Below are 19,047 nucleotides of genomic sequence, written 5' to 3'. Positions count from 1 at the left end.
GACATTTTTTCATGGCCCCGGCCACCCTCCAAAAATATCCAGAGACAGAAGAGTGGGAACTGACCTTCCTGAACGTTTCAAAGATTAACAAGCAGGCTCTCCATTAAACAGGAGCACTAACACCTGCTTTACGACCAGCTCCAAAATCTCTCATTTCAAAGCCAGGCAGCCTGCAGGGTCCCAGCCGGGGAGGTCTCCCAAGGCGGAAGACAATAGCTGGAGCCTCAAAGCACGCATCCGAGCTGGGTTTTTTTGCTCTAAAAAGTGTTATTTCCTGTACCCCTCCAGAATATGCTTTAAGATCGGGCTGCCTTTAATTTATATGGACAAGAGAAATCTGTGACTAATTTGCTATAGTGCGCCTTTCTGCCCCTTCCGCGCCCTTGGACCGAAGCTGTGTTCCAAACGCCTTTGACTCCCAAGGCCCCGGATCGCTTGTGAGGTGCTGCCCTCCAGCGGGACAGCCCAGCTACGACAACACGGAGGCGGAAATCGCCTTTGGGTTTTAACCAAGTCCAGCATCTGGAAATGCATCTGGAAATGCATCTGGATTGCATCCACGAAAGTCAAAGATAGATGTGGAAGCACTGCCGTTGTAATAAGTCCATGTTCTGGAATTAGTGAACAGAAAACACAATTTCCAAACATAAGCAGATTTATGAAATGGGTACTAGGTGCTTAAGTACACCGCCTCTCACATTTTATTTTTGCTCATCAAGTGACTTTTAAGGTGAATTGCCTTTTTATGGGAAAAAAAGATTATTTTTGGTAATGAGACCTACCCCTATAACAATAAGGGGTATCGGGGTATCTCTCTAAATTTGAAAAAAAAAAAGATTAGTTTCTCACATGTTTAAAGTAAAAGTGTTGGTCAAAAATAACCCCAGACAGCTCTCTCTTCTAACTCTGGTTCCCAGTTGCCGGCAGGGGAATGTTTAATAGGTGTGGCTATTTTTGCTAATAGTTGTTTAGAACAGTTTCTTCACCACTAAACTGTATAACAACGAACCAGTCTATTTGTAGTGCTGGGATTAAAAAAAAAAATGAGGAATTGCAAAGCTAGTCTTCATTCTTGTTAAAGGGAACAGAACAACACAGCAGTATTTTCGGAACGCTGTGTGTAACAGTAGGTCTCTTAATTATACCAATGGTAATTCCTCAGGCTGGGGCTTATGCTAACACAGTACACATAATTGCCATAAAATATGACAATGACAAATTACAAAGCCCTGGCTGGTTTCCCATCACCACCCTAAGACTGAAAGGTTGTGTTTTCTGTGTAGCCTCTACTATTAAGTTTACCTCCGTTCTTCAATTTCAGTTGAAATAATTTTCTTTCTTTTCATAAATGAAAGCCTGTCTCCGAAGCAGATTAAACTCTATGTGAGGAGAGAGGTGGTCCTAACCACTGTGCTGGTAATGCCTGTGACCAGACAGTGTTCAGAAAGAAAATGTTCCTCTTTGGAACAAAGACCACGGTCCTGGACAACGGTGACAACTCTGAGAAAAACTTGGCAGACTCAGGAGGGGGCATGTCCCTGCTGGAGGCACCCTGAGATCACCCAGAGAAATAACTAGAAAGCGACCGGCACAGGGACGCATCAGCACTTTCATTATGAGGTGAGGAAATCTAGGGTCTAGTACTAGCAGGTCAGAAGTGGCTGAGCCGAGTACCCTTCTCAGTGTCTTTCTGCCCACTTGTTACTGTGGACGTCAGTGTGTAAAGTAGTGCCCAGGATTGCTCTGTATTTGGAGTTGTTTTCAGGAGGAGGTACTCAACCACTTGACCAAGTACTGGTTTTATTATAAGATGAACATTGCTGGGCAACAGTATTTCCCCTCTCCACTTACATTAGAAAAGTTAGATTAAAACACACACACACACATTGTAAGAAAAGGGCCCTCAATCTTTTACTGATTAATTTTTTATTTTTCTTGGTCACCTATATGAGGAATCTGTCTTGTCCTTCTGCAGCCAGGTTGGAGACTGGCTTGGTAAGCTTGAAGACTGACTGGTAGGAAGAATGACTTTTTGGAAACCTCTTAATATAATCTGTTTATTTTTCCTGTAAGTGTAGAACCATTAGTGAATAGCAGAAATAGATTTTAAAACTGTAAAGAAAGAGCTGGAATCCGTTAACAGAACTGTAACTCTTCCGTAATCCTACAACACCATTCTCAGGCCAATGCAGTGTGAAAAATCACTAGACTCACTGGTCAGTATTTCAAATCCAGGCAGAGCACACACCAGTTTATTTTGAAATGCAACACAGATCAGTATTTTATGAATACAACTTATTACTACATTATCAGGTAAAAACAGCTTCCAAATGCATGCATAGAAAGTTAAGCATAGTCTTTGAACTCCTTATTTCTAAATATACAAAAAATACATTTAAATTATATAATTTTAGTGAATCAAAGACTTATAAAATTACAGTTTTGGTTTTCCCAACATAGAAAAAATATAAAAATGACTATATATATGGTTGTATAATTTTTTACCCAAATTTCAAAGGAGCATTATGTACTGATATTGTCTTATAACGTTTTATCTGAAACTCAGAATTGAAAATAATTTGCAGGTTGTACCACATCAATGCCAACCTTTTATTATAAACGAATAACCAGAAACATGAGTGGAAGTGAGGGCACAATCTCTTCACATGCCTTAACGCTACATTGTCTAAACCCTTCCTGTCAGAAGTTTGCTCCAGAGGAACGTTTTCATCAGGAAGGATGTGCTTTATTCCATGACTAACTCTCCACGGTGCCTTTGATGATAGTCAGTACGTGTTAACCCAACCTTAGCAAATAGAACACAGCAAGATGCGGATTAGCAGCTCGTGTCTACAAAGCACTACCGCGTACCTCAAAGAATTTTCTGCCAGAAGGTGGTACCCGAAGTGGGGGATCTGAAACACCCAATCAGGTGGGGGGCTGGGCAGTTGATGCCTTTGACTGTGCCCTGAAATGAAAACGGTAAGTCTGACAAAATACCCACCAAAACACCACCTTCCTCATTCACACTTTATAAGAAGATGTGACATCTGGTGGGGTTAGATGTTCTCAATTCGTAAGAGAACACCACCACTTCCAAAGAGAAATGAATTCATGTTAGAGATAAAGAAACCAGTTACTGAGAGAGGTGACTGAAGGACACGGTGGCATGGCTTACTTATCTTCAACGAGCATTTCAAATGTTGATGGACAAAAATGCACACTGGGGTTGAGACCCTTTTTGAGAAGGGAGTTGTTCGCTGCGTTCTTGTTGCCAAAGTTCAATTTGATGCATAACCACTATTTGTGACAGGCTGTTTTTCACAGTGACAAATTATAATAGAGAGGCCCGAATAAAAGCCCCAAGCCAGCAATCCTGGAAAACCTACATTTCTCATCCCATCTTCTACAACTATTCCAAAAACAAATGAAAAAAATCTTACTCAAATTAATAATAAGGCTAATATAACCCAAATTGATTCTATTTTATAGTAGAAATACATTTTTGGAAAAATAAAAAGAAAAAGCATGAAAAATAATCTTTCCCACATATTTTATTTATCAAATACAAGAATAGATTCTAATCTCAATACGCCCAAGTTAAGAGTGCTAACTTTAAGAAGCAGAATTTTAATGTTTAATTCAAAAATAATTTATTACACATCTACCTGCATTAAATTATAGGCTGCATATTTTCTTCTCATTTTCATCTTAATTTTCAAGCTTCTATGAAAATAAGCATTTAAAAATTAGTTTTCCATTACGACACTTCTAATATTAGCAATTATATTTTAATTGATAATCAGTCAGTTAGCTAGACTTTTACAGATCAACCAATTAAAAAAAACGGGGGTGAAGTTTGCACAAAGAACACTCTGTGTTTAAAATCTAATGCACATCTAAACTTGGGCTTTACATTTTTATCCAACCCTTTCCTGAAGAGCCTTAAATGCACAGTTTAGCAATTAAAGTATGGGGACATCATGTTAATTAGACAATGTCCATATGTCCAAAGTATTTCTTGGCTGATCCAAAATGTGGGGACAATACTACTTTTAGCTCATGACTGCCCAACTGGAACATTTCACTGCCTCTGGACTTACAACTTGGTGGGAATTACACAGGACCATAATTAGGAAAAGTATCCAAACAGAAGAGATGAATGAAAATGTGAAGGTAAAATAATAAGAGCATATGAACCCATTCCTGACTGTTCTTCCAGACTCCATTTTTAGAGTAACGCCTTCCGTGTGCTTTTGTTAATGGATTCTTTACTCCTGTGCGACTAGACTGGCGTCAGGTCCCTAAGTAAGAATTGCTCTTGGCAAACACCCTGCTCAAGGGTGTTCTGAGAATGGTACTGTGAAAGGTACTTGTCGCTGACTAGTGACTGAGCTTTCCCTTTCTGAGAACTGTCATTTTGTTAAAATATGATTGAGGCTGAGCCCCAGATAAAGTAGCTTCTCTACAATATACACATACTTATTAAATTCAGGCACACTTCGTAGTGGCAGGCAGTAATGACTCGACTGAAAACAAACAAAAGGGTTCTAGCTGTTTTCTGATTATAGGCACTACTCCAAAGTTTCACAGACAATATACATTGTATAAGTCATTCACTAGATAGGGGGGAAGGTCCCAGCCATAACTTCAGAGCATTCCAGAGGACAAATGGCTTCCAGCATGCAGTCAAGCACTTTGAGAGGGAATGCTAAACACACTGCAGACTGAAACATAGCTGCTGCAAGCTGGGCACTGAGCGGGCACAACTTCATTACTCAGACTGTAACGCTCAAGTATTTAGTATTACAGATCTTTATTTATCAGACACATGAAGGAAACAGGAGGATAAAAAACGCCAAACCCCTTTCCAGCGCCGTCATAAGTACTGGGAACTTCTGGTGGAAAGAACATGCTGAGATGGACCAGCAAGGATGTTTTATGTAACAGCTTTTGTTTTGTTTTTTATAAAATCCCAGGCCCACGTGACACTGGATTTTGGTTTTTGTTTTGTTTTGGTTTTTTTTAGTATTTTAAAAAAAGTTCTTACTTATTTTCTATGAAACGTACTGGGAACAGAAAAAGTCTGCAGCATCTTTTGTCATTGGAAAGTTTGTTTCTGGGGGTGTGCAGGAAGCAGGAATTATTCAAATTTCTTGTGTTCTTCAGTATGAGAAAGGACCTTTCTTCTCTGGTGTATCATGTGGAAGTATAACTGGGGAAAAACTGGAAAGAAAAGAAAGAATTCTTTAAGGAGATGATTTAAAATCACATGTTCTATGTAAAGCACATGGACTTGAGGTCCTCTCTGACTCTCTGACCACTTTCTCTTTCAGCAACTAAGGAAGGTAACAAAGTGGGCTTGGAGAGAGAGGAAAAACACAGAGGGACTGACTTTCCCGCTTTAGCCGAGGGGGAAGGGTAGTGTGGACTGGAATGACAGACACTACTGACATTACCATTACCAATCAAGATGCCACAGAGCCGCCAAATGATACTCTTTACACTCTCTCATATTATCTTCACATTTATTCTCTGATTCCCCAACAACTAGGGGAAGAATCTAGTGATGGAGTTATTATTCCTGTTCACAGAGGAGGAACTCAAGCCCCAGAGAGGATGGGCGCGTGCCTGGGGTCTCACAGCACATCACTGACAGAGTCAGGACCAGGCTCGGGGCTCCTGACTCTTAGTCTCGGCCTCTCTGTTACTGCACTGTCATCAGGGAGGATCTCCTGAAAGTACTTCCAGAGAAAGGCTGTTCTTTGAGTGGGAAGACTGAAGAGGGGGAGGAACGCTGTGACATTTGATCTGAACACCACTGAGCGAGGTCTGGATGAGGAAAAAGTCCATATGAAAAGCAAGCCCTCAGGCACCGGAGATTCTGTTCTTGGTCATTTAATAGATTACTTTAAAAAGGACTGGTTCTCAAATGAATAGGGTGGTCCTGCCTCCCTAGGGAGTCTTTAGAAATGCGGGTGGGGGGAGAGTATTGAAGGGGGTAGATTACTGGCATTCAGCACAAGGGGCCAGGAATGCCAAAATCCACAAAGTATGACAGTCCCCCATGACTAAGAACTGTGTCATCCCAAATGCTTATAGTGTCCCTGCTGGGAAATGCCAGTTTAAACTACCTGACCTTCACAAGGTTACTGTAAACTGGGGGTTCAAAAACCATGTGAAAAACTCCAGTGAGATGGTCTTGGATGTACACTATCCCTCCTTCCCTTCCCAACCGCTCCAATCTCTATTTTTTAGACAGTAACCTGTGTTTTGGGGGAGGTAATTTCTACTACTGCCAACTCTCCTCTCACAGTTTCTTCCTTTTTAAATGAATTCCAAGTTGGCCAAATGTCAAATGATCCTCCCAAAGTACTCCAAGACATCAGTGGGTGTGTGCACACAGATCTGACAAACTGCAGAGGAGGCCCCAGTGCCGAACTGGGCTGCCATCCACTCCACTCACTCTTTGCAGGCAGGAAGTTATTCACAGAAAAGACCCAGCTTGTGCATAAAATTCAACAGTGAGAGAACTATTTTGGTATGAAAGCCAGAAAATTTGACAAGCTCTATAATCTAAAAACTGGAAGTAAAGATATAATTAAACCATAAGGAATGCTAATTGTAATCATTTGAAAATGTGTGGCCAGTCACATTTCTACAGACCTACTTTAGTAAAGGGAAACTTTGAGGCAAAGTACACCAAGGACTTTTCCACTGGCTGCATTTGTTATTACGCCACTCATAAGGTGGCTGTAGCCCCACAGGCTCTGAGGGAGGACAGCGATCCAGAAGCCATTCATTAGGCCCTTAGTGGCAGCAAGACGGCCAAGTACACCTTCTTCATCCCCCAGGCAAGGGCCTGCTGGCTACAGAGGGTCAGGTCAGAACTGGAGAGCCGATATGGCCCTTTCATTTTTTTACATCTTCCAGAGGTTTCTCAGTGCTCAAGAGAAAGGAATGTGTGGGGGAGGCCAGGAGAATGGGGGTACTTGGGTTGGAAATTCTCTACTGCTCTGAGAGGGACTCCCTGGTGACCAGAACTTGGGTGACACTGTCTCCATCTCAATTACCCACAAGTTCACACTGAATCCAACTACAGTGGCTGAAACAATTCCAGATGCATGGCTACTGCTTTTAACTACACTGAAAATCTCCACCTGCCAACGGGCCATTTAGGAGTCTACCCTCTGCTCTTACAGCTCAGGACATGGAGGGTGGAGATGGCGGCTGTGCACGTTATGTGTGTCTGGCTTGGTGTGTCGGAGTCGGGGTAGGGAGCTGTGCGTGTCACTGGACCCACCTTCCTGTAAGGAAATGGGCTGTCTTAAGACTTGAAGGCTGAGAGCAACTGGAAATGCTCTGCTTGGGGCAAGTTTCTTCTGCTCCTCTAAAAATCAGAGGTGCGGTTATGGTTACTGACAACGTGGAGAGTGCCCTGCTTCTTGGCGCCCTCACCCTACTCATTGTTTCTCATTTCTCTCAGCCTTTTTTTTAAGGCTATAGCTAACTTTCTACAGCCTTTTTAAGGCTACAGCTAACACCCCTATAGCTAACTTTCACCAATTTGCACAAGGATGGGGGGAGGTGATGTAAACAGGACTTAGATGTCTACTGAGTCCTGTGGATACTGTACATACTCATACTGCATCTGCAGCAGAGGAGGAAAAGAGCATCTTGCAAGGGACTCCAAAGCACCTCGATATGAGAAAACTCCCGTGGCTGCGGCTCATGGGCCACACACAATACGGGCTATGTGTGCACCAATGCAACAGCAGGTCAGGACCATAATGAAGAGGCGCTGCTTTATGTAAGATATGTATATCATTAACTCCCCATTAAAGAGGGTTAAAAGAAACGTAAGTTGTAGAAAGGAAACCAAATTTGGTAAAGAAAGCTGCATTATCAACAGCAACCTCTCCTAACTCTGCATTTTCTTCTCATAAATACCAAGTTTTGGAAAGTTGGAAATGTGCAGCTGGCTGGAATGAACTGTACAAACTGGTCTCAGTATTAACAACCTAAACAACTGAAAACATTCAGGGCCATTGGCTCAGGCCAGAAGCATAGTGAGTGCCAGCAGACACAAATATGGCCTGCATGACCATCCTGACCGGGGTGGGGAGTTAGGGATTTGGAGGGAACCTTTTAATCCCTGTCCTTGTTCTACAAGAGTTAAGCTGCCTTAGAAATGAAAGAATACAGCTTTTAACCAAGCCAAGTTCTCTTATCAAAAAGAGGCTGAGAATGGAAGAAGGGGGAAGGATTGAGGTAAAAGCAGACGTCTGTTGAGAGGAGAGCGCTGCCCTACTCCCTGTAAGACAGCTGGCTCTAAGGTCTGTGTTTTCTCTCTTTTCAGGCCAAGAAGGACAATCCCAGAGAACTGGGCTTGTTTTCCTTCAGGAATCTTATCATCCTATCCTCCTGTGCTTGACCAGGCCCCTTCGCTACGCTGAGAGGTCAGCAGGCAGAAGCAAAAGGCTGGGCAGCACTGCTTGCCCACCAGAGCACAAAGAAGACTCCGAGGTGCAGACAGACACGGGCTGCCCTGGAGAACTGCTCCTGGAACAGAGTCCCTCCTCCTCTTCCACAGACAGAAAACCTTGCAGCAACTCTGAGGTAGGGGCCCCAGATTTCTGACAATGACGCAGCACCTTGTTATTGGTTTGATTTCATGATATTCTCCTTGCCCCTCTCCCAGTTACCCAATACAGCATCTATCGCCATTCAAAGACTTATGTTGAATTTAAATAAATCCTGTGGTGCTCGCTGGGATATGTGTTAGCCTGGGTGTGGCAAAACTGCAATTAGGAACTGTTGCTCTAGAGATTGGGAACGAAACTCTAGGGGAACAAAATTAGAAAGGTGAAAAGCTCTAAGTTAATTTTTACTACTTAAATTTTTACACTCTTCCATATTTATCTTTTGTTTGAAAATCAGCTACCTTTTACATTGGAAGAGAGATGGCCTTTAGCCACCATGGTTCTAGCACCAGAGAGGAGGACTTGATCATTAATAAGAGTAGAAAATGAGTCATGTAGCAGAACTGCATCCAAGAACTTCTCCAAGATAAACGTTCACATGAAATCGGGGTGGGCTTTTTTTCTCACAACGCATGAAATGCAATTTTCCACAGGGGGACACGAACATGTCGCCTGTGACTGTTAAGATGATTCATTCTGTGGGCTGAAGAAAAATCCAACCCTCCAGTCTGAATTCAACCTGAGGTTTAGGGGAGAACATAGCATCTCTCTCACAGACTAAAATAAGATTCAGAGTCACAATGCCTATGGGAGTAGCTAAATGAGAAGAACCATTAATTTTACGTGTCCTTGGGTAAAACAAGATCCTTTTGGATATGCGGAAATCAATCATAGGATTGCAACTGAACATCAGAATTTGAGAAAAGGAGTAAACAACTCTTCCTCAGCAAACGTGACTCATTTCAGAGAAGCCTCAAACATGGCTTTTTCTCTCTGTTCATGTGCTGATAGACATGTTTGATTATCCATATATTTAAACCTTCAGAATTATTAAAATAATTGGAAACCATCCTGAAGATAACACTATGTCCTATTCAGATGGCTCTGTTTATTTCCAAACAAGAAAGTAAGAAATATAGAAAAAATAAATTAATCTATTTTTATTTTATTTGTTTCTAGTTAACTATCAATTCCTTAAAAGTGAAGTAACTGTCTATTTTGATACAGTAAAAATGTAAAAATCTCTTTACAGTGTTTTTCAAATACCACAACAAGCAGTTCTCAAGAGACAGAAAAACTCAAGGTAAGGTCTTTAATGGTTTTCCACTCAGTACTCTCCTCCAATAGACAGTTAACCTATCCTGGAATTCACTGTTTAAAACACACACTGAGAAGGACTGCATTTTGGCAGCTGTATTGAGAAGGGTTCATCTTTATTCAATTACTACCAGAGAAAATTCCCTCTGACAGTCGGCATTCAACAAAAACCAAAGCGTTCCCCATAAATTAGATTTACGGTGTAAAAACAACCAAAGGCATTTCACTCTAGTTATTCTTGAGCCAATTTCTGAAACATAAATAAATATATGCATAAACATCTACTTACTTGGAATGTAGGAGATCATTATCAGAATTAGGAACGCGTAATAGTCAAAAGAGAAATTGTATTTGTTAGGTAAACTGATGGAGTATAGGCCAGACTGTCTGACAAAGGGCAAAGCGGCATATATTGTGAGCAATTCTCCTGACACTCCCATTGGGTACAGCACAATGAAAAGAGTGTACCTAAAACAAAACAAAACATTCATTACTGAGGTTCGAAGCCAGCTTTAGTAGAAAGATGCACCCCCACCAATACTGATTACTTGGTAGAAAGCTATCGTTTATACATCTCCCTGTTTACCCACTGCTTAAATTCAGGTTTTACAAGCCAGTTTTTGAAAAGGGCCAAAGCAAGTATGCTTCTGAATGTTCTAAAAAAATGTGTTTGGTCAGCCTCAAAATTTGGCCTAAATAAACAACTCTTCAAAACAACTCCCTAAAATAATTGAGATGATGCCAAATATTGGTGAAGTAGGGGCACTGAGTCATGGTTTATACTGAAGGGTCCTGCCTCGTGGGGTGGGGGTGAGTTTGGGGGGGAAGGTGTTGGAGCATGGTGTCTAGGAATCCCTACAATCTACACCAAAGTCTGGTCTGTGGACTGAAAAAAACAGCACATCCAACGTGTGTATACTGCTACAACTTTTCAAATGTCTGTACGTGCTACTGTGAAAAATAAAATATATCCTAATTTTAAAAGACATTAAAAATTTTTATGATAAGCCTTTAGTCATTACATAATTTTCCAGTCAAAAAAACTACAATTACTATCACATGGGTGACTCCACACAATTTTTTTCACTTTAAAAAAAGGAGTTCCTCAGGTTTCAAAAACAATTCAGAGAGGTTTATCCTATGGAACTAACGGGAAGCCATTCTGAGGTGTAAGTATTGCTAAAGACATCATCAGCTCAGATTCTAAAAAGCCTTTGGCTGTTTGTGGCTGACAATAAATACTGGGCTCTCAATGTCCAGGTACAGGAATCGTGCTGAGAAATCTGTGACAAAAGAAAGACATGTTCTCCATTGCTACCTTCAGCCACGCTGAGGAGGATGGTGGAAAAGGAAGACTCTTCCATGGGCCACAGAAGACAATGGACAAAAGAATCTTTCTCTAATTGTAAAATCAGGGTTTGGTCAATAAACTTTCCCTATAACCAGGATAGACAGCTTTCACAAGTCTGCCCAGCTTGGTTAGAAACTGCTATATTTTTCCCATTTTCCTAATACAATTGTTTATTGAAAAAAAAGAAAAGAAAAAGGAGAAGTTCACATGCTTGAAATGTTGGAGACATTTGGTTTATGTCTCTGTTTAATCACTAGACTCATAAATTGTCTAGGAACCATCGTTGCGGAGCACAGGCTCCGGACGCGCAGGCTCAGCGGCCATGGCTCACGGGTGCAGCCGCTCCGCGGCATGTGGGATCCTTCCGGACCAGGACACGAACCCGTGTCCCCTGCATCGGCAGGCGGACTCTCAGCCACTGCGCCACCAGGGAAGCCCCCCAAGGACAATTTTGATCCTTTGGCTTTGTCACTCCTTCCTGTAGTCATTTCTAACTCAGAAAACTGCTCACAACTGTGTCACACATTAGTTCAGCTAATTAGATGAACTATCAGCCTTTTACACAATTCATAACAAATATTACTGCTAAAAATAATCAAAGCAAACTAAACTGATAATATGCTAAAACTGCCATGTAACATTTGTTATTAATTAAAAAGTAATTTAAGAGTTATCTTGTTGGCAAAATTGAGACAAGAATTGGACTTGGTCCAAAATCCATCAAAATGGCAGAAGCTCATCAGTAAAATTTTCTATGGACAAAAAATGCATGGTATATCAAATCTCTTTTGAATAATTTAACTGAAAAGAATTGATCCCAAGGAAATAAGTAGAGATAAAAAATTTTAAAGTGTTTCTATTAATCAAAGTTATGTACAGTCACTTATTCTGATGAAGTCCACAGACCAGATTTCTACCTAACCCGTCTCACACAATTTCATATTTATTTACTTATTTATTTATTGGCCACGCCGTGCAGGTTGCAGGATCCTAGTTCCCCGACCAGGGATCAAACCCAGGCCCACAGCAGTGAAAGTACCAAGTCCTAACCACTGAACCACCAGGGAATTCTCACAATTTTATTTTTAGAAATAAAAAATAGTATTTAGGCAATAAAGGAAAAATACAGTGATAGATCACTTCAAAAGTTAGTCTTCATTCCCTGTACTTCTTTACCTGGCCCATTTGATGAGGTACGGCAGATGGTTTAATAGACTGAATGTATAAAAGGAGTAACGGATAATTTCTGTGATTGTCCAGGCAATAACAAACAGGAGGACACTGTCTTCACTCTGTACCTGTAGGAAAAGGAAGACAAAAGCAAAAGCAAACACATAAAACATCTTAACAAAGAAGCACTCACCATGTGGGGAGCCGAGTCCCTCACCCCCCTTACAGAGCTGGTGGGTTGAAGAAGTCGACACAGCCCCTGGTCTTTATTCTCAATGGCCATAGCACAGCACAGAAAGAGCTTACCACATAAAGGAACACATGCATGCCTATGACAACAATTGTGTAGAGCCAAGTGAGAAGGAATGCGGCTTACTGATGAGTAAGAGAGACAGGGAGGGGAAATTATATGAGCTGTAGCCCACAGGGTGAAACACACACGATGAGTGAGTTTCTGCATGTTCGTTTGCTGACCTGATGTGGAGAATGTGAACTGGCGTTAGTAGGAGCCAAGAATGGTTAGGTAAGATGGCAGAAGGGTGAACTGGTGGAAACCTTGGGTTCCATTAACAAGAATTTTAATTTGATTTGCATGACAACTTGGAATCCAAGGAAGTTTCAAAGAAGGGCAATATAATGATTAAAACACAACTGAAGCTAATTCCCTGGGCAGGATGAATTCACGTGAGGGAGGCTGGAGACCAGCTACGAGGCAGGGCCCATTTATTCTCTCCCACTGGTGACTTCTGCCTCCATGAGGCCTGGTTTAACTCAAGGATTACAGAAGCTTCCATGCTGATCACAGGAGGTGGCTAAAGCCAGAAGAGCTTTGGAATACTTAGCCTCCTCTGAAGTTGTTTTCATGCTGAAAAAAATATATACTTTTTTTTTAACTTTAAAAAAAATTAATTAATTAATCAATTAATTTATTTTGGCACGCTGGGTCTTCGCTGTGGTGTGTGGGCTTCTCTAGTTGTGGTGCACGGGCTGTAGAGTGCATGGGCTCAGTGGTTGCAGCATGTGGGCTCTCTAGTTGCGGCATGTGGCATCTTAGTTCCCCGATCAGGGATTGAGCCCGGGCCCCCTGCATTGGGAGTGTGGAGTCTTAACCACTGGACCACCAGGGAAGTCCCCAAAACAATATACTTTAAACAGAGCTCCTTACGTATGTTTTTTAGGGGATGTTCTCACTAGATGCCTTAGACTGCAAATCTTGCATGAAAATTTATTACCGTGGTATTAACTTTCAGCACCCCCTCTTCCCACCCCAGCTAGGTTATGATGATCCTTGGCACTTGGAAACCGATAATAAGAAACAACCTTGCACACCAATTCACTTATATTTTCTTACATCCGAAAAGAGCAGTTAGAGAGTTGAATGTGAATAAGAAATTCCACTGAGGAAATCAAACAAATTTCAATTACAAGATGGATCGTCTCTGTCTTACTCCTAACATCTAATACAACAAAGGTATGGCATTCTAACCTTAACTTTTGCTTCTCTGCATTTGCAATGTTAATTTAGCACTTACATTCTTCCTCAGAAAGTGTACATGGAGTGATCCACCTACACAATGAAATAAGTAGTCATTTACATACCTATTAACTAAATTGCTCTCACAAAGAATTTCATAAATCCATAGTTACTACCCTCTAAAAATAATAAGAATTTTATACTGTCAAGAGCAAGGGTACTTTTTGTTTTCCTGGCACTCTTATATTAGCCAAAGTAAAGCAAAAGTTAAACCCCTCTAAAGCTTTCATGTTTCATTTTTCAGTCTGTCCCCAAATCCTTGCTTAAAAAACCCATCTATACTAAAATATAATTTCAGAGCACACTTTGCTTTTTGATAGACTTTGTAATCCTCCTCATCTTAAGGATGATATGTTTTTACAGCTATGGGCTGAAGCCCTCCTTAAAGACCTTTGGGTTAAACAAGAAGTTCTTCTAATATTTTGCATCGTAATCGTCTTGAAAGCAGCGAGCTTGTTTTATTCATTTTTGATTCCCAAAAGCACTTTGTGACTTTCTCAAGTAGGAGCTCAACAGATATTGGTAAAGCAAAACAATTCAATCATAATCAGTGGCCTGCTTTTTGATACCTGATATTAGTTTCTACGGAGTCTTAGAGGCCTTCAAATAAGGGAAAAGCAAACAAAGAAGCCCCCCCCCCCCACTCTGATCCAGCCTGCAGGTTATTTGATTCACTGTCCCACTGCCCCATTAGACTATAAACAAAAGAACTGTAACAAACTCAGACTCAGGATGAATGTGAAAACAGTCTGTTCCCAGAATCCAGCTGTGAAGACCATGTCACAATTTTAAAAAGACTAAGGATGGGGAAAATGATCATTCTGTACAAATGATATCTTCAGATCAATAGGAAGTACAACATGTTATTAGGGAGGGGCTCACATAAAGTCAGAGATCAAGCTTATCTAATTTGCAGATAACTATCCAATAACACAAAATAGGGGTAGAATGGAATGAGTTAAAACCAGGAAGATCAATGAGCAGGTTTGGGCTAGGTTGACCAAAAATGTCTTGAAGCCATGTTTCAAAGCTGCATGTTCACAATCATGGCACACACGGGGGAATGGACCGGGGGCAGCCTGGCTGGCCAGGAAACCTTCCTTTGCCTGGTGCGGTGAGCTGCGTGTTAGACCCTCCACACCGTAGACAGCAGGTTTCAGCCCCCTGCTCTACAAAGGGAGAGGAGGCGTGGGGAGTGGGTGGCTTGTGTAATTTAGCCAAGGGAGTTTACAAAGAAATTCAAGCTGCAGAAAACAAATGGGTGCAAGAGAAAAACCTTTACAAACAAATAGCATCATCTGTTTGCTTGAAAAGGCTCAGGGAGCATCAGTATATGAAAAGCTGTCATTTTTATTACATTCAAAGAAAAACAGCTGGTGCCACATAAGAAAATCGCTATTGTAGAAACCCTATTCTTCTTAGCATTTTGGAACCTACTGCTTACCACTCTGGTTATTTCAAAGAAATCCCCTGATCATGCTTTCTCTGGTAGGTGTTCTTTCCTCTTCTTGATACCTTTTTCATTTGTGAAGAGAACAGATTTTGGTAAAATCTCGGAGGTGAGAACTAGAGTCTCTTCTCGGCAGAACTGTGAACAGTATGTTTATCTCAGTCTCCTCTGGTTGCCATAATAAAATACCGTAGTCTAGGTGGCTCAAACAGCAGAAATGTATTTTCTCGCAGTTTTAGAAGTCCGAGCTCAGGGTGCCAGCATGTTTGCTTCCTTGTGAGGAACGTGAGAGAGAGAGGGAAGTTCTCTCTAAAAATATGTAAAAGGTATCATGTGCAAGGATATTAGTGCCTTAGAGGCATGAATCTCATCGTGAAGATCCCACCCTCACGACCTCATCTAAACCTAACCACCTACCAAACGCCCCCCCTCCAAATACCATAACACTGGGGGACTTAGGGTTTCCACGTATGAATTTTGGGGGACACAATTCAGTCCAAAGCGTCGTTTCAGACCAGGTGTTGGCAAACTTTTCCTGAAAAGGGCTAAACAGCAAATATTTTAGGCTCTGTGCCATATGCGGCCTTAGTCAGGTATTCTTTTTTGTTTTTTTTTACACCCTTTTAAAAATGTAAAAACCATCACAAATTGCAGGCTACATGTAGCCCACAAGTCAACCCTGTTTTAGATTCATTTGACTCCCCCAACTTTCCCTGTCTGTTAACCTCTACAAATATCATTCTTCAGCCTTCCTTTGGCAGACTCTGCGTGTGTGTGTGTGTGTGTGTGTGTGTGTGTGTGTGTGTATGTTGTGTTTTGCTGGGGGGTGGGGGAGGCAATATATCTATAACCAATGGACGCTATGGAAAAAGGATGTAGTCTTAAAAGAATACATATAGGCAAGTTTTTCATGTTATGTCATCTTAAAATCTTAGTAATCTCCTTATGTTTGTGATAAAATATATATAACTTAAAATTTACCATTTTAATCATTTTTAAGTGTATATTTCAGTGGCATTAAGTACATTCACCATGCTGTGCAACTATCACCACCATCCATTTCCAAACTTTTTCATCATCCCAAACAAACTCTGTACCCATTAAATAATCTCTCTCCACTTCTCCCTCCCTCCAGCCCTTGGTTAACCACCACTCTACTTTTAGTCTTCAAGGACTTACTCATTTCACAACACTGTAAATCAACTATACTTCAATTTAAAAAAAAAAAAAAAGAACTTGCTCATTCTAGGTACCTCAGTTAAATGGAATCATGCAATATGTGTCCTTCTGTGTGTGGCTTCTTTCATTTAGCATAACGTTTTCAAGGTTTATCCATGTTGTAGCACGCATCAGAATTTCCCTCCTGTTAAAGGTTGAATATTATATTGTACGTAAATACCACATTTTGTTTACTGATTCAACTACTGACGAACATTTGCATTGCTTCCACCTTCTGGCTATCGGAATAATGCTGCTGTGAACATGGGTGTACAAATATCTATTTGAGTACCTGTTTTCAATTCTTTTGGGTATACCTAGGAGTGGAATTGTTAGATCATATGGTAATTCAATGTTTAGCTTTTTGAGGAACTACCAAACTGTTTTCCACATTGGCTGCACCATTTTACATTCCTACCAACTGTGCAAAAAGATTCCAATTTCTTCACATCTTCACCAACACTTGTTATTTTCCTTTTTTCTTCCTGACAGTAGCATCCTAATGAGTATGAAGTGGCATCTCGTCGTGGTTTTGATATGCATTTCCCTAGTGACTAGAGATGTTGAGCATTTTTTCATGTGCTTGTTGGTCATATGTGTATCTTCTTTTGAGAAATGTCTTTTGCCCATTTTTAATTTGGGGGGGAATAACCTCTTTTTAATAATTATGATCACAATAGCAGTAAAAATAATTATACCTAATAGTTACTGAACTCATACTACCTGCAAAGCACTTTCTAACATATATTACCTCTTCGAACCCCCATTTTACAGATGAGGAAAGTGAGGTTTACAGAAGTTGAATCCAGGTCTTGTCCCAAAACTCTGAACAGTTCTGACTTGTCTTCTTGGGCTTTAGACATACACACACACTCCCCTGTTGCTGTGGGGAGAACATCTCTCTTGCAATTGAGGATGGGGAGGTGAGGGAGAGGCACAGAGATGGCAGGTGTAAGAGATGGCTAGTATGGTTGGAAAATCAGTGACATGTTGTAAATAAGTAAACTGAGCAAATAAATCAATATATTAAAAAATGGACTTCTCACTGTTGGAATAGGTATTTACAAACACGGAAGGGAGACGCTAGAAAGAACACCAAGATGTTGAATTGTAATTGGAGGAATCGGTATGAGCTCATGATTTTATGTGTGCGTGTGTGTGTGTGTGTGTGTGTGTGTGTGTGTGTATACACATATACACATACAGCGATGTAAATACTTTTAGATATACACGTGTATGAGTATATATGCATATAGATGCATTGATACATATATGTATATAGTAGCTTTCTCTACTGAGAGGACCAAGAAGCAATAACATCCCAGTAGCGAGGAGCACCTCAACTACCAGATCTTGGTTCCTAAATATACCATCCTCCACTAAAAGGAACCAGGCTCCTTGGCATAATGGCTGATTCCAGGGCTGGGGCAGGGGAAGTACAAGATGATTCTGGAAATCTTTTTATCAGAAAGTAAGGAAATGCTCAAACAATGATGAAGACAAGTCAAAAGGACAAGAAGAAAGGGTTCCCACTGACCAAATCACAGACAATTTTAGCATCAAAGTAAATAACAGATTACAATCCACTGGATTATATAGGAATTCACAAGTCCAAACTGATACAAATAAAATAAATAAATGAATAAATGAGAGAAAGGGAAAGCTATTCCTTACAGTAGGATGCCAACTAATACATGGAAAAGAAATGACATAAGTAGAGAATCACCATTTGGTAGCCATCACAGAGGTGGCTGATAGAGACCAGGAATCATTCCCGAAAAATACTGATCAATAAAACAGGGAAAATGGTGACTTGAAGGTGGAGAAAGCTGGCAGGCACCAACAGAAGCAGGTGATTGAGGTCAACATCACCAGGGGTGGGATGGGTATAGTCATGGTGCTGCCACCTCATGTGATACCCTGAGAAGAGCATGGCACCATTTCTCTGGTATTTCTGCCAAGAATGCATGGCTTGAACTGGTTATGAGGGAACACTGGATGGATCTAGGCTGAGGGTCACCCTAGGGAAATTAAGGCCTATACTCTTTAAAACTGTTAAGGACATGAGAGACAGATCAGGACTTCTTAGTCTTAGACTGAGGGGTCTAAAGAGATCTGACAACTCACTGTATATATGGCAACACCCATGTTTCTCCTTTCCCTGTGTATCCTGGTGCTTAGCACAATACCTGGAGCATAGAAGATACTTAGCAAATATGTGCCATCCAGGAAGGGAAAAAAAAGGACACTTAGTTTAGACAGTTAGTGAAATGTGAATGAGGCCTGCGGATGGGACCATAGTATTGTATCAGTTTTGGCTTCCAGACTGGAGGGTTGTTATGCAGGTGATGTAGGAGAGTGTATGAAACATGTACTTGGGTGACAGGACGTCATGTACAGCTTGCTCTCAAGGTTCAGAAAAAAATGAATGATAACGGGTAGATAAATATAGAGGAACAGGTGACAGGAACAGGAACAAATGTAGTAAAATGTCAGTAGTCGGGGAATCTGAATGAAGGAAACA

General features: G+C 40.9%; 1 protein-coding gene and 1 long non-coding RNA gene across 2 annotated transcripts in view; one reads left to right on the top strand and one right to left on the bottom strand.

Moving 5' to 3' along the window:
* Positions 1–2,223: 2,223 nt before the first annotated feature.
* The window catches only part of HACD2 (3-hydroxyacyl-CoA dehydratase 2), a 91,858-nt gene continuing 75,034 nt past the window's right edge, over positions 2,224–19,047 (bottom strand). The window contains exons 5-7 of the mRNA XM_067738685.1: positions 12,328–12,449; positions 10,090–10,268; positions 2,224–5,226 (exon numbers count right to left, since the gene is read on the bottom strand). Coding sequence (XP_067594786.1) covers positions 5,144–5,226; positions 10,090–10,268; positions 12,328–12,449 — 384 coding nt within the window. The 3' untranslated portion in view covers positions 2,224–5,143. The remainder of the gene's footprint in view (positions 5,227–10,089; positions 10,269–12,327; positions 12,450–19,047) is intronic.
* LOC137225124 (uncharacterized) lies at positions 8,361–11,211 on the top strand. Its single transcript, XR_010943697.1, has 3 exons — positions 8,361–8,619; positions 9,736–9,786; positions 11,061–11,211. It is a non-coding gene; the product is annotated as an uncharacterized lncRNA (long non-coding RNA).

Source organism: Pseudorca crassidens, chromosome 5 (assembly GCF_039906515.1).
Source record: "Pseudorca crassidens isolate mPseCra1 chromosome 5, mPseCra1.hap1, whole genome shotgun sequence".
In the NCBI taxonomy this organism is placed as follows: domain Eukaryota; kingdom Metazoa; phylum Chordata; class Mammalia; order Artiodactyla; family Delphinidae; genus Pseudorca; species Pseudorca crassidens.
Note: the sequence above shows the minus strand (reverse complement) of the source record. Positions and strands in the feature narration are given on the sequence as shown.